General features: G+C 34.0%; 1 protein-coding gene across 2 annotated transcripts; it reads left to right on the forward strand.

Annotated features, from left to right (window-relative positions):
* The first annotated feature begins 4,874 nt into the window (after positions 1-4,874).
* LOC145595434 (protein TRIGALACTOSYLDIACYLGLYCEROL 2, chloroplastic-like) lies at positions 4,875-10,751 on the forward strand. Of its 2 annotated transcripts, none has more exons than XM_081651844.1 (6): positions 4,875-5,022; positions 5,632-6,354; positions 6,723-7,052; positions 9,296-9,411; positions 10,117-10,207; positions 10,305-10,751. In XM_081651844.1, the coding sequence occupies exons 2-6, from the start codon at positions 5,836-5,838 to the stop codon at positions 10,395-10,397; spliced, it is 1,149 nt and encodes a 382-aa protein (XP_081507970.1). In that variant the 5' UTR covers positions 4,875-5,022; positions 5,632-5,835; the 3' UTR covers positions 10,398-10,751. The 2 variants fall into 2 exon arrangements, with proteins under 2 accessions (XP_081507970.1, XP_081507971.1); XM_081651845.1 differs by having other exon boundaries at positions 10,120-10,207.
* The last annotated feature ends 2,096 nt before the right edge of the window (positions 10,752-12,847 follow it).

Genomic DNA, 12,847 nt, shown 5'->3' on the forward strand with positions numbered 1-12,847 from the left:
TGATCTTTTCACAACTCGGTTCGCAAATTGTCACTTTAATGAGACAGTCTTCCCAGCCTTAGATGGAGATAAAGAGGGCCCATGCTGGAAAGAAATATCATGGAATGCCCAAAATCTATCATACCTTGATCCAAGGACAAATGCGTGCGAACAAGAAGTGCAAAAAATAATACATTTGCAAAACATCGCAAATCAATTGCCAGGCGCATTCACTAATACAAAAGGAGTGACAAAGTCACATATACCTTCAGTGAATGCCCATGCTAGGGTTGAAATCCCAGCAAAGATAATGGATAATCCACTTTCAGATAAAATTGCAACACGCAAAAGACGTGGCAGACCCCTCAGAGCTAAAGATTTAAAGCCGAGAAAATCCAAAAGAGTGGAAATGAGGAATAAAAAGGGTGAAAACTCCTCAAATAAAGCAGATCAAATCCAAAATGATGAAAATATAATCAACCCCCAAGATGAATCTAAAGAATTGGATGATACATCTGAGGGGGAGCGCAAAAACAAAATCGTCGACAATCATGAAATTTCAATAAATTGCGTCCACACTAGAAAACAGTGGGATAGAGTAAAAACCTATGTCAATGATGTATTCGCATACTCAATTGCCACAAAAATCATCACTGATGTTGAGGACACCAAGCCATCATCTGTAGCCAAAATGGAAAGAAGCCATTTAAGTTGAATTAAAATCTCTCTTAAAACGCAAATTTTTCAGTCCTGCAGTCCAGACTCCAAAAGGAGTGAAACCCGTCGGGTATAGATGGGTGTTCATACGAAAAATAAATGAAAAGGACGAAATTGTAAGATACAAGGCCAGACTTGTAGCCCAAGGTTTCTCTCAAAGACCGGGAATCGACTATGAGGAAACATATTCACCTGTGGTAGATGCCACGACACTAAGGTTCCTCATAAATGTATCATCATACAAAGGATACAAACGCGTTTGATGGATGTTGTGACTGTATACCTTTATGGGTCACTTGATACTGACATCTATGTGAGAGTCCCCAAAGGACTTGAACAACCTGAACCTTTAAGGTCACAACCTCGAAAGCTACATTCCATAAAATTGAAAAAATCACTCTACAGTTTAAAGCAATCTGGGAGGATGTGGTTTAACCATTTAAGTGAGTACCTACTCAAAGGAGGGTATAAGAACGACCAAATTTGTACATGTGTATTCATCAAAAGGTCCAAAAATGGTTTTGTCATAATACCGGTGTATGTTGATGATTTAAACATCATCATAACACATAAGGAAATCGAAGAAACCGCTAAATGTATGATGAAAGAATTTGAAATGAAAGACCTTGGAAGAACAAAATTTTATCTCGGATTACAAATAGAATATCTGAGAGATGGTATCTTTGTTCATCAAACCAATTATGTCGGTAACGTATTAAAAGGTTCTCTATGGACAAAGCACACCCATTGAGTTCACCAATGATTATTTGTGCTCTGAACATCAAAGATGATCCATTTCGACCCCGAGAAGAAAGTGAAGCTGTACTTGGTCCAGAGGTGCCATACTTAAGTGCAATAGGAGCTTTGATGTACCTGGCCATCAACACTAGGCCATAAATTTCATTTTTGGTGAACTTATTAGCAAGGTATAGCTCTGCACCTACAAGCAGACATTGGAAAGGAGTGAAGCACCTACTTTGCTATATACGTGGAACAATCGATTTAAGGCTCTTCTATCCAAGAAATGGAAATCCTAGTCTCGTGGGATATGCTGATGCAGATTACCTATCAAATCCAGTAAAATTAAAATCACATACCGGTTATCTTTTCAGCCATGGCAATACAGTTATCTCTTGGAAGTCAACCAAGCAGACACTAACAACAACTTCATCAAACCAAACTGAATTGATTGCCCTTTATGAAGCTGGCAGGGAATGAATATGGTTACGATCTGTGACCCAACATATACTAAAAGAAAGCAGCATCAAAACAGTCAAAGAAGACCCAACTAAATTTTTTGAAGACAACACTGCTTGCATCTCACAAATTAAAGGAGGCTACATCAAAGGTGATAGAACAAAACACATCAACCCCAAGTTCTTTTCTACTCATGACTTGGAAAAAGAAGGCAAGATCGATGTCAAGCAGATCGAGTCATGCAACAACTTAGCCGATCTATTCACGAAGGCATTACCACCTATCAAATTACAAGAATTCGTGCATATGACCGGCATGCGTCGTCTTTGTGATCCGTGCTAACTTAGGGGGAGCCCTATATGTGCTGTACTCTTTTTTCTACGTTCAACTTTTTATCCCACAACCCACATGGTTTTTCTTGGCAAGGTTTTAATGAGGCAGATAAACATATAGGTACAATAGCGACAATATTTATTTTTACATACATGTAAATTTTAGATAGGAGTCATCCTAAAGAAATCTGTTCAAGGGGGAGTGTTGTAATACGCATCGTATTGCGTAATGTGAACGGATTAAGGATACCGCCAAACATCACCGTTTAGCTTCCCATGGAAAAGTAAATATCGCCCCTCAGAACCTCATGCTCGGTTAGACATTTCACTGCATGTTTAATATATCGAGTACACTATTCATCCAAGGGTATTATAAATCCCTGCATAATCTGAAGGAAATATACACAACAATTATCGGAGTATCTAAAAGCTTTCTTTTGATCTCTTTGAAATCCTTTGTTGTAAAACAAGTATATGATAATGTCGATTTTACCATCTTGATTAACAACAAATTTCGTCAATCCAAATAAATCTAATATATATATATATATTTAAAGGGGAGTTTTTTCCCGAGGTTTTAGAGAGCCACGTAGGATCTAATTTTCTCAACGCGCCATGTAGGATTATAAATCTTAGTAGTAGCCAATTAAATAACATATTATTAATTTCTTTTAGAATAAAATAATTCAAATGCCACGTAAGCAAAATTGACGAATGAGATTTAGAATTAAATATTATCTTTTAATATTAGGAATTTTATCTAAATATATAACAAATTTTAGCTCATAAATACAAAAAAAAAAAAAAAATTGTATTGCGATTTATAAGTTCACAACTAACATAAATACATAACCTTTTTGGTTAGACTAGAAAAATTCTTCTATGATTGGTGTAATAAGAAAGTGTATACTTTGCCTCAAAAAAAAAAAAAAAAAAAAAAAAAAAAAAAGAAGAAGAAGAAATGTATAATTAAGATCTGTGATTGAATTCTGTGATCATTACGAAATACTCCGTACTCTATAAATACTTTATTATAGTGGCAAAAACTAACATTAATTACACTGATTGACCATGATTTTGGCATGCATTCCCAAATTAATACCACTTTAGGGGGTGTTCGTTAGCAAGATCCTATTATATTTTCTACACTTTTCATTATATCATTGTTATTGTTAAAACTGAAATTAAAACTTGTGCAGGTCTTTATTAATAATTAAATTTAACATTTAATATTCTATGAGGGAGTTTGCGACGTACAACTATCATTTATGTATACAACCTTATTGGAGAAAATAGAATTCTTCAATGTTATTGGAAAATATCAAGATCTCTAACTGAATTCCTTAGTCTTTACGTAATGAAACATACATACTACTATCCGTACGATTCTGTAAGAAATATAAGAAAATGTATTAATGTTTCCTATAGATATATATTAATTAATATTATTATTAAAACCCATAGGCAAGGAGTTCCATTCGCCACGTGTCACTTTTTTTTTTCTTCTCTTATTTAGCCATGTCACCAAATTTGCCACGTAATCAAACTATTTCTCTCTGTTTAAATAGCAACTAGTGTGTGGCCCAGGTGATGCCCCGGGTTGCTAGTTTGTGTTTGTTGGTTTTGAATTTAAGTCTTGCTATAAACATTTTTTAGTTGCCAAACTCAATCATTACATAAATGGAAACAAATAGTATAATAAACCACCAATTAACTCATCTAAGTTAACTACTCTATAATTTTGTTGGATAAAAAAAAAACACAAGTAATAAATGACTAAGATGGTAAGACTTGTAAATTAAAGACTTGTTGGTCTTGAGTTCAAGTCTTGTTAAATGCATTTTTTGGATGCAAACCTAATACATGTTGTGATTATAGTGACATGTGACACATATTATTGACATGACGAACATAAAAAGGTGTCACGTGGAACATAATCTCTTTTAGGAACGCTTTTTAATATATAAGTATAGATGTCTCTACAAAAAAGATACTACTAAGGTATAACTAAAACTTTTTCACTTAAAAAAAAAAGCTTTTCACTCTATTGTTTTCCATTTAATTGTTATGCGTGATTTACTCTTTGTATTGAGTACTAATTTTCATTCTTCAATTGGAGCAAAAAGTAAAGCATATTTAGGGTCTGTTCTTAAACGTTAAAATTCAGTTCAGTTAAGTTCAACTCCTAATTTGATTTTCTTATAATATATTCATTTCAGTTAAGTTCAATTTAGTTCAACTTAGTTCAATTCAGTTCAGTTCAGCTCAACTGAGTTCAGTCAATGAGAACAGACCCTTAAATTGGTAACTGATGGGTTTATTCCAATTTTCTTTGGTGGTTTATTGAATGATTTTACCAAATGTCAATGCTCTTTTAAAAAATAAAAAAAAGGAGAAACAAACCCGGGGCATCGCCCAAGTCACTAACCAGTTAACTTTTTTTTTGAGGGAAAACACTAACTAGTTAACTTGTATTTTCTTCTCACTAAAAAATTGGAGTACAACAAAAAATTTAAATTATGAGATTAAATTTTGACCGTTGATTTAACTTGTATTTTCTTCTCACTAAAAAATTGGAGATACAATAAAAAATTTAAATTATGAGATTAAATTTTGACCGTTGATTTTATTTTATTTAGATCGAATACTTGGTATATGCGTGACATCATTCACATCAATCTTCCTTACGAGTGGGAATGAACACTGCATCTCTCTCTCTCCTCCATTGAAGCCTACTTTGAGTTCTCCATTGAAGCGCCTTCTGAGCTCTCTCACCTCCATCGAAGCTTCGTTTGAGGTAAAATTTCTTAATTTCATTTCTTCGTAATCATCGAAATTCATTTCACATTCTAGGGTTTAATTCCAGAGTATCATTGATTTGATTTCCGGCAATTGCTCAATTTAGGGTTCTTCTAAGGTGGATTATTGAACTATTAATTATTATTGCTGAAGAAATGAAAGCTTATAACGAGCGAAATTGGTGCTAGAATCATGCTTTGCGCAATTCACATTGATGTTCTTAAGCAAGAAGAATTATATGTGATTTTTTAGCCTAATTTTGATAATGTTTGAGTGAAATTTGGTTGATAATGTGTTGTATTTTTTTATCATAATTGAGCCTATTAGTCGAGGCGATCGTAGATTCCGAACAGTAGGCTCGGCTCGAAGGTTTAGTACTCTTGTTGCCACTCTTGCCGTACTCAGGGTGGCCCTTAGAGATGTGGGTGCTCTATCGGAACTAATTCTTTGCGAACCGCGAATTGCATTGTGATCATCATGTTCTGGAGATTAAGATTATCTTGTGTGAAAAACCTTTTGTTGATTGTGATCATCTTAGTCGCGATTCATTATTTTGTTGTAATGTTTGAAGGTTGGTTTTTTAATTGGTCTTCACTTGCAAATGCAGAATTATTTTTTCTGGTGATATCAGTTGACATCTGTTAACTTTGCCACTGCAACTGAAGGCAGAGCAGGGAGGCGGCTACCTGTTGCTATGTTCATGTTGATATTGCCTCATAAATACTATTAAAGGCCTAGGTATACATTAACTTAGCTGCTTAATACCCCGGCTAAGTGTTTCTTAACATCTGTTCGTATTTAATTGAAAAACATGGCGGGGCATTCTGCAATCCAAGGTTTGACAACCTCAGCTGGTTTAACATCTTCGTTAGTCAGCATCAGGCATTGTTCAAGCAGTTATTTGCCGTGTCTTCCTTCTAGATGTAAGAAACGAGCAGTATTTGTTAAGGCTATGTCATCTAATGCTGAGCAGAACCAACCTCCCTCTTCATCAGAACCAAAATCTGCATTATCTGCTATTTTAGATGTTCCTCGTAGTATCTGGAAGCAAACTTTACGTCCTCTCAGCGACTTTGGTTTTGGTAGGAGAAGTATCTGGGAAGGTGGTGTTGGTTTGTTTCTTGTCTCGGGTACAATACTATTTGTGCTGAGTTTGGCTTGGTTAAGGGCTTTCCAGATTCGCAGTAGATTTAGGAAGTATATGGCAGTATTTGAATTTCCTCAGGCTTGTGGCATTGGTGCCGGAACACCTGTGAGGATTAGAGGAGTGAACGTTGGCAATGTGATCCGTGTTAATTCTTCTTTGAAATGCATAGAAGCTGTCGTTGAGGTTAGCACTTGTCATCTCATGCTTCTCTGTTGCTACATAGAATACTGAAATTTGCTCTATTATGGTTGCTATTTAAACCAAATTTCTGTGAACTAATTTATCCGTTCTTTCAATTACTATGTGGGTAGGGTGGGGGTGGGATGGGATGGGGATGCACAGTACTTAAGTGTGGAGAAAGATTAAAAAATAAATAAATAAAAGAAAAGGACCTATGTGTCAACTCTGTCAAGGATTGTGATAGAAACATTGGCCAAATAAAGTGATGTTGCAATTGTTTTGCAACTTCCCAATAGGAATACGCTGTAATAAAATATGAATGGAGGAATTATATTCATAAGATACTCATAATTGTCTGTCTTTGCTTGTAGGTGGACGATGATAAAATTATTATTCCACGAAATTCTACAGTTGAAGTTAACCAATCTGGTCTCCTCATGGAAACTATGATTGACATTACTCCCAAAGATCCAATTCCAACACCTTCTGTTGGGCCTCTTGATCCGGAATGTGATAAGGAAGGCCTCATTGTTTGTGACAGGCAAACGATTAAGGGATTACAGGGAGTGAGTTTAGATGCACTTGTAGGAATATTTACCCGCATTGGACGTGAAGTGGAAGAGATTGGTGTTGCAAATACTTATTCATTGGCACAAAGAGTTGCAGCTGTTATTGAAGAAGCAAGACCACTGTTATCAAAGGTATGGTTTCCTGCTTGTAAGATATTTATGATTGCTAAGAGTTCCAGTTGTAACTTGTAAGAGCTTTCGCGGAGTAACACTTATTTATCAATGCTAGATTTTAAAGAATGGATACTGTTTAATTACACCCTAAAAAAAGTTAAGATTTGGCTGCTTGCTTTGCTATACCTGCGGTGCAACTAAGTTGATGCCACCTGCTAATGTAGTGCCCTAGTAATTCAAGGCATCTACAGATTGAAATAGATTGGTGTACAGAATATTATTATGTCCTTCCTTTCTAAAGTAGGGAAATGTTTAAAATTGAAAGAATATTCAGGTTTTTTTCTTCTTAATGGTTTATGTTGGGTCATAATATTAAAAGATAAGGAGAAGATTTTGCTTATAGTAGAAAAGAAAAGTGCACCTCAACAGTGGATTGGAATCCTTCCTCTTCACTTGAGATGAAGGCAATATCGTGGGCCATGCTGTATACTGGCTAAATAAATACCCAGAAACCTCCCACAGACTCACAAAGGAGTACCCATGGGAATTTGGGAAGTAACACGGCAGCTAGCTTATGGAATATGGAGTCTTACTATAGGTGACACATTTCAGAATATTCATTTCCTTACAAGTTTAAACATCACGATTGTGGGGGATTGCCAAATACACACAATATCGAATTATCGATGACCTGTAGGGCTGTAGATGTAACAAGAGGGATCATAAACAAGGCCATTTGATTTTCCTAGTCTCAAACATTTAATTTCATAGAGCGGTAACAATGTCATTGTAAAAGAACAAGAAATTTTGCTCACCACTTTTCAGGTATAAGATAAACGCATACAGGAAAAGGGTTGGTTGCAATAGTTGGATTTTGCCGACAAACTTCTAGTTGGAAGTCTTTGAGGTTGTGTGTGTGTGTGTTTTTTTTTTTAAAAGAAAAAAAAAATTAAAACAAATTAAATTTTAATTTCTTATGGGAGTGTTTCATGGGTTATGTTTAGTGGTCTGAATGTTGTCTGTTTACAAATATATGCTTGAAATGCTATCCTTTAAGATGGCTTTTAAGGTGGGGGTGGATTCTGTTACTTTTGTTTTTACCTTAGTCAGCTGTGGACCATTTTCTTTAAAGAATAAAGAGTGTATTGCATATTTGCATAATCTAACTTTAGACTAATGGTGGACTAAATCATACGTCTCAGTAACTTGTTTTTCCTTCTCTTTTCTTTTTGCTTCAAAGTAATAGGCTAGCTAGCTGTCTTTCAGATCAAAGATCCAAGGAAAAAAACCTGTTTGCAATTTTTAGAAATAAGGTTAAGAGAGGCTCTTTGCGATTATGTGGGTGAAGCTTGTGTACAATTTACCATCCTACCCTATTTTATGCGGGAGCTTATTTAGAGGCATTGGGATATTGTGATGTTAGTGGCTAGTAAGCTATGCTTTTCATGGGGATGTCAAGTATTCTTGGGGTATTAAAATCTAGTGCTTGTTTTTTATTCATTGCAACATTTGGATTTTCACTCTAGTGCTTGTTCTTTTTTTAGTTGCAACATATTAATACTTTAGTTTAAATTATAAAAAGTTGGTGTTCTGAAAGTGTATATGGAGACAAACAACATGAATTTATTTATTTATAATGTATAAATTACAAAAGACGGTCAATGTTGCGATAAAAAAAAGGAGGTGTTTGGACTTCCAAGGCTAAAGTCATTATGAAAAACTTGTAAATGGACTTCTTTCCTTGCTAAGCAATTTTGTCTAAAGTTTTAATATACCTTGAATGAGCTTCCTGGCTCTTCAACACACACAGATTATTTAGCGGTTCTCGAAGGGGCTTTTAGTTGATTCGTGAGTTTGTTTACGTTCTTATGGCCTAGATGTATAATCTTGCTATGTCTAGGAGCCAAGAGTTCGTTTTCTAATTAATTAGTAGATTAATGAGGGGAGAAATTTTCCTTTATTGTAAACTATAGATCTTGCATTTTGTCTATTTGAAGTTGACACATCCTAGGTATTTTATACTAGGTGCTTCATCATAAGTGCATATTCAATAACATTGACCATTTGATTTCTTTCATTTCTTCTTTTTAGTTATTTGATCTTCAAGTATGATTTTGGTGTTCTGTGGAATTTTAGATAGCCAAGACTGGTTTATGTATAATGTGTTTACCGTGTAATATCAGCAACTAGGTTTATAATCAAGAGTAACTGCCTATGAATTTCTTTGTAGTAACTCCTATCCACGTGTAGTGATTCTTTAGATTAAAGCCATGTCTGAAGACATTCAACCTTTGTTGTCCGAGGTCCGTGACACTGGTTTGCTGAAGGAAGTTGAAAGTTTAACTAAAAGCCTTACACAGGCAACTGAAGATTTGAGGTAAACATCCTCATCGAAATATTCAATTCTGTAATTTCAGAGGAAGATGTCTTGTCCTCTATTTGTCTGTTTATTCATTTCAACATTCTTCTCAAGATATTGTTTCACACCCAAAAAAAAAAGGGTAAGGTTGAAATGATGCAAGTACTCTTAATGCCTTTGATTTAATTTTTTTTTTAATTATTGAATACAGAAAATTACAAGGTGACTCAAAGTCAGTACATAAGTGACATAAGTGAATATTTGGCTGTTTGTCCCCAAAGAGATCTAATGTAGGAGAGAACAATTAAATAAAACGGGTTAATGCCTGAGTAAAGTGCCAAAATGTTAGGCTTATTCTGATGTTTTCTAGTATATATGGACTCTCATCAATGACTTTGAATTCGATGGTGGTATTGGAAAGCTATTGTAGATTATGTTTATTTTTTTTTTTTTTGAAGCCTGTAGATTATGTTTATAAGTTTAAAGAATGGCCAGAAAACTCTTACTGATGCAGAAGGATGTCAAACCAAGAGGACGATGACCTTTAGACTTTATTGTTAGTGATATGCAATCAGGTTTTATTTATTTATTTATTTTTTATGGTTGTATATTCTTAAGTGATGAAAGGTTTGAAATTTGTCTTCTACGAAACAAACTACTTCTTGATGTTATCTGCTGCATTAATGATTGGAGTAGCTGCTAATGGAGTTTAATGTACTGCAGAAGGGTGCATTCTTCTATTATGACCCCAGAGAACACTGAATTGATTCAGAAATCAATTTACACCCTGGTATTTACTTTGAAGAATATTGAGGTATGACGTATGCACTATGCAGGAGTCAGATTATCATCTAGTGATTGAAGTAAAAAGAATTTGTCATAAACTTCTTTGCTTTTTTTCTCTACTGCAGAGTATCAGTTCTGATATTTTGGGTTTCACGGGTGATGAAGCCACGAGACGTAATTTAAAGCTTCTAATTAAGTCATTGAGCAGGCTGCTTTGAGGAACTGGGGCTTCCAGAATATGGTTGTTGAATATAACTAGAGTGTGGACAGTCAATGGTGCAACTTACATATCTGGGTGCTAAGTTCAAGGGTTGCATACCAAAAAAATTTACTGAGAATTTTAAATGGTCTAGGCATTTTTCTGTGTGATAATTTCTGAGACATACTTCAACATAAATTTCCCAGATGGAGAGTGGATAACTGGAGATTGCACCATCTTCTGATGTTTCTAAATTTTCCGAACCTTTACTCCTCAAACTCAAAGGTGAACGGTAAAAATTTGTTCAATTTCAGTTTGTGGAACTGCTACTACTTTTACTGTAACAAGTGCTCCTTGTCCTTTTTTGTTATCACGTAGAACAACTGTTATATCTTTTTTTACCTACGTTTTTATATTAGGTTTGTGGGTGCGGAGGGGTTAAATTTAGGCGAGGCAAGGGGCGTTTGTAGATCATTTCCAATTTCTGAATAGAAGTTTGGCATGGTACATTATTTTGCGTGTGATTTATTGATGTAGAAAAATCTTGCAAGTGCCTAAGAGGTGTTGTGCTGGTGCTAGATGAGCATGAATATGTATTTCTTATATTTCAGGTATTAATGATAATAAGGAACCATTACTTGCAAAGTTGCAATGATCATATTGAAGTGAATGAAAATGGCCCAAATGTATCTATTAATCTCTAGTTTCGAACACAATGTCTGAATAAACATGTGCCAAATTAGAAAGGGATCCTTTTACACAATTTTCATGCTACAACCATTTGGACGAAAACTATCATAGTAAATTAGTTTGGGTCGCAAAGAATAAGACCAGTAAGTAGGCCCTTCTTTTCATAAATTTATAATAGATTAATTTGGACCACAAAAACTAACTGGACCCTTATTTTCTCATGCTACTGCCCATTTAGAATGAAAATTCCGCATATTCTTAGGTGAACATTCATGCACCTAGAAATAAGTGTAACAACAGCACAATATGAATATTAGCTTTCTTCTCCTCTATTTTTCTCCTTCGTTTTTTTTTTTTTATTTTCTCTCTCTTTTTTTTTTTAATTTCTCCCCCCCCCCCCTCTTTTTTTTTTTTTTTGCACTTTTTTGATTGATTTTGTTTCTTACAACATGAAAGTTGTTATTAAGTATGAATTTTGGTGTGAATATCGATTTCGTGCTTAATTTCGATTAATTAAGGTTTATATGAATCTTTCAATATATATGAATTTCATTTCATTTTTGGTTATGTTCGATCGATTTGATCTATGTGTGATTTTCGATTTCTTATGTGGTGACTTTGTGATTAACTTCGATTGATTAGGTTTTATCTGATTTTCTTAATTCTAATGAATTGAATTTTATCTGATTTTCTGCATTTTTTTTTATCAATGAACATAATCTTGCAAAATATGAACATATGCATAGGTTTCCTTAAATGTGAACATTAGCTTTTCAAAAAGTGAACATAGGTATAAAAAATATGAACTTGTGTATTTCAGAAAGTGAACATAACAATTCAAAATATGAACGTAAGTATTGGTTTCCTTAAAGTGAATATAAGCATTTGAAAGGTGAACATATGCGTAAAAAAGTATGAACATAAATATTTAAGAAAGACAACATATGCATAAATAGATTTAATTAATATTTCATGAACACATATTTACATTATGAATATTTGAAATTATATATGAACATATATAATATTATTATGAATATAATGCATTTAACTATGAACATAAAAATTTGAAGAAATAAAAAAAACAATATGATTATGAAACATATGCATTATAAGTATTAAATGTTCATTTTTTTTTATGTGTTCATTTTTTTACATGTTCATTTTTTATTATTAAATGTTCATTTTTTTTTTCATGTTTATACTCCCTCCGCCCACAATTATCTGCAAAATTTGCTATAAATGGGTGCTTTCGATTATGTGTAACAAATTTTGTTCTTTCCTCTTTTAGTAAAATTTAAAGTGTAAAAAGACCATCTTACCTTACTTTTTTTGGTTTAATTTTGTTAAACATTTTTTAATTAAACATATGGGACTACTTTCTCTCTCCTCTTTCCCACTAACTTTAATCCACTATCACACTTAACCATATGAGACCACTTTCTCTCATATTTCCCTCCTTTTTACTACTTAATTAAACCCACCCAAATTTAATTAAACTACACTAAAAGTTTTGCCTAGGAGTCCGTAAAAAGTGTCTTTGGTGCAGATAACTGTGGGCGGAGGGAGTGTTTTTTTGTAAATGTTCATTTTGTAGAACGTAGCGTTGATTTTGACGGATCGCGGATATATTGTCAAGGTTATTGATTTGGGCCGCGCGTTTTGGGTCTTCCCTTGTTGCACCTATAATAGATGCATAAGTATGCACCAAAGACCTATTGTGAAAATTCTAAGGAATTTATGATCTCATACCAACATATGGATAAATTTGGGCTTCCA

The sequence above is a fragment of the Chenopodium album genome, chromosome 19 (assembly GCF_948465745.1).
Source record: "Chenopodium album chromosome 19, dcCheAlbu1.1, whole genome shotgun sequence".
NCBI classification, from domain to species: Eukaryota; Viridiplantae; Streptophyta; class Magnoliopsida; order Caryophyllales; family Amaranthaceae; genus Chenopodium; species Chenopodium album.

Coding starts and splice junctions, on each gene's coding strand:
- LOC145595434 (XM_081651844.1), top strand. CDS start 5,836: ATGGCGGGGCATTCTGCAATCCAAGGTTTGACAACCTCAGCTGGTTTA. Junction 6,355..6,722: donor GCATAGAAGCTGTCGTTGAG/GTTAGCACTTGT, acceptor CTTTGCTTGTAG/GTGGACGATGATAAAATTAT. Junction 7,053..9,295: donor CAAGACCACTGTTATCAAAG/GTATGGTTTCCT, acceptor GTGATTCTTTAG/ATTAAAGCCATGTCTGAAGA.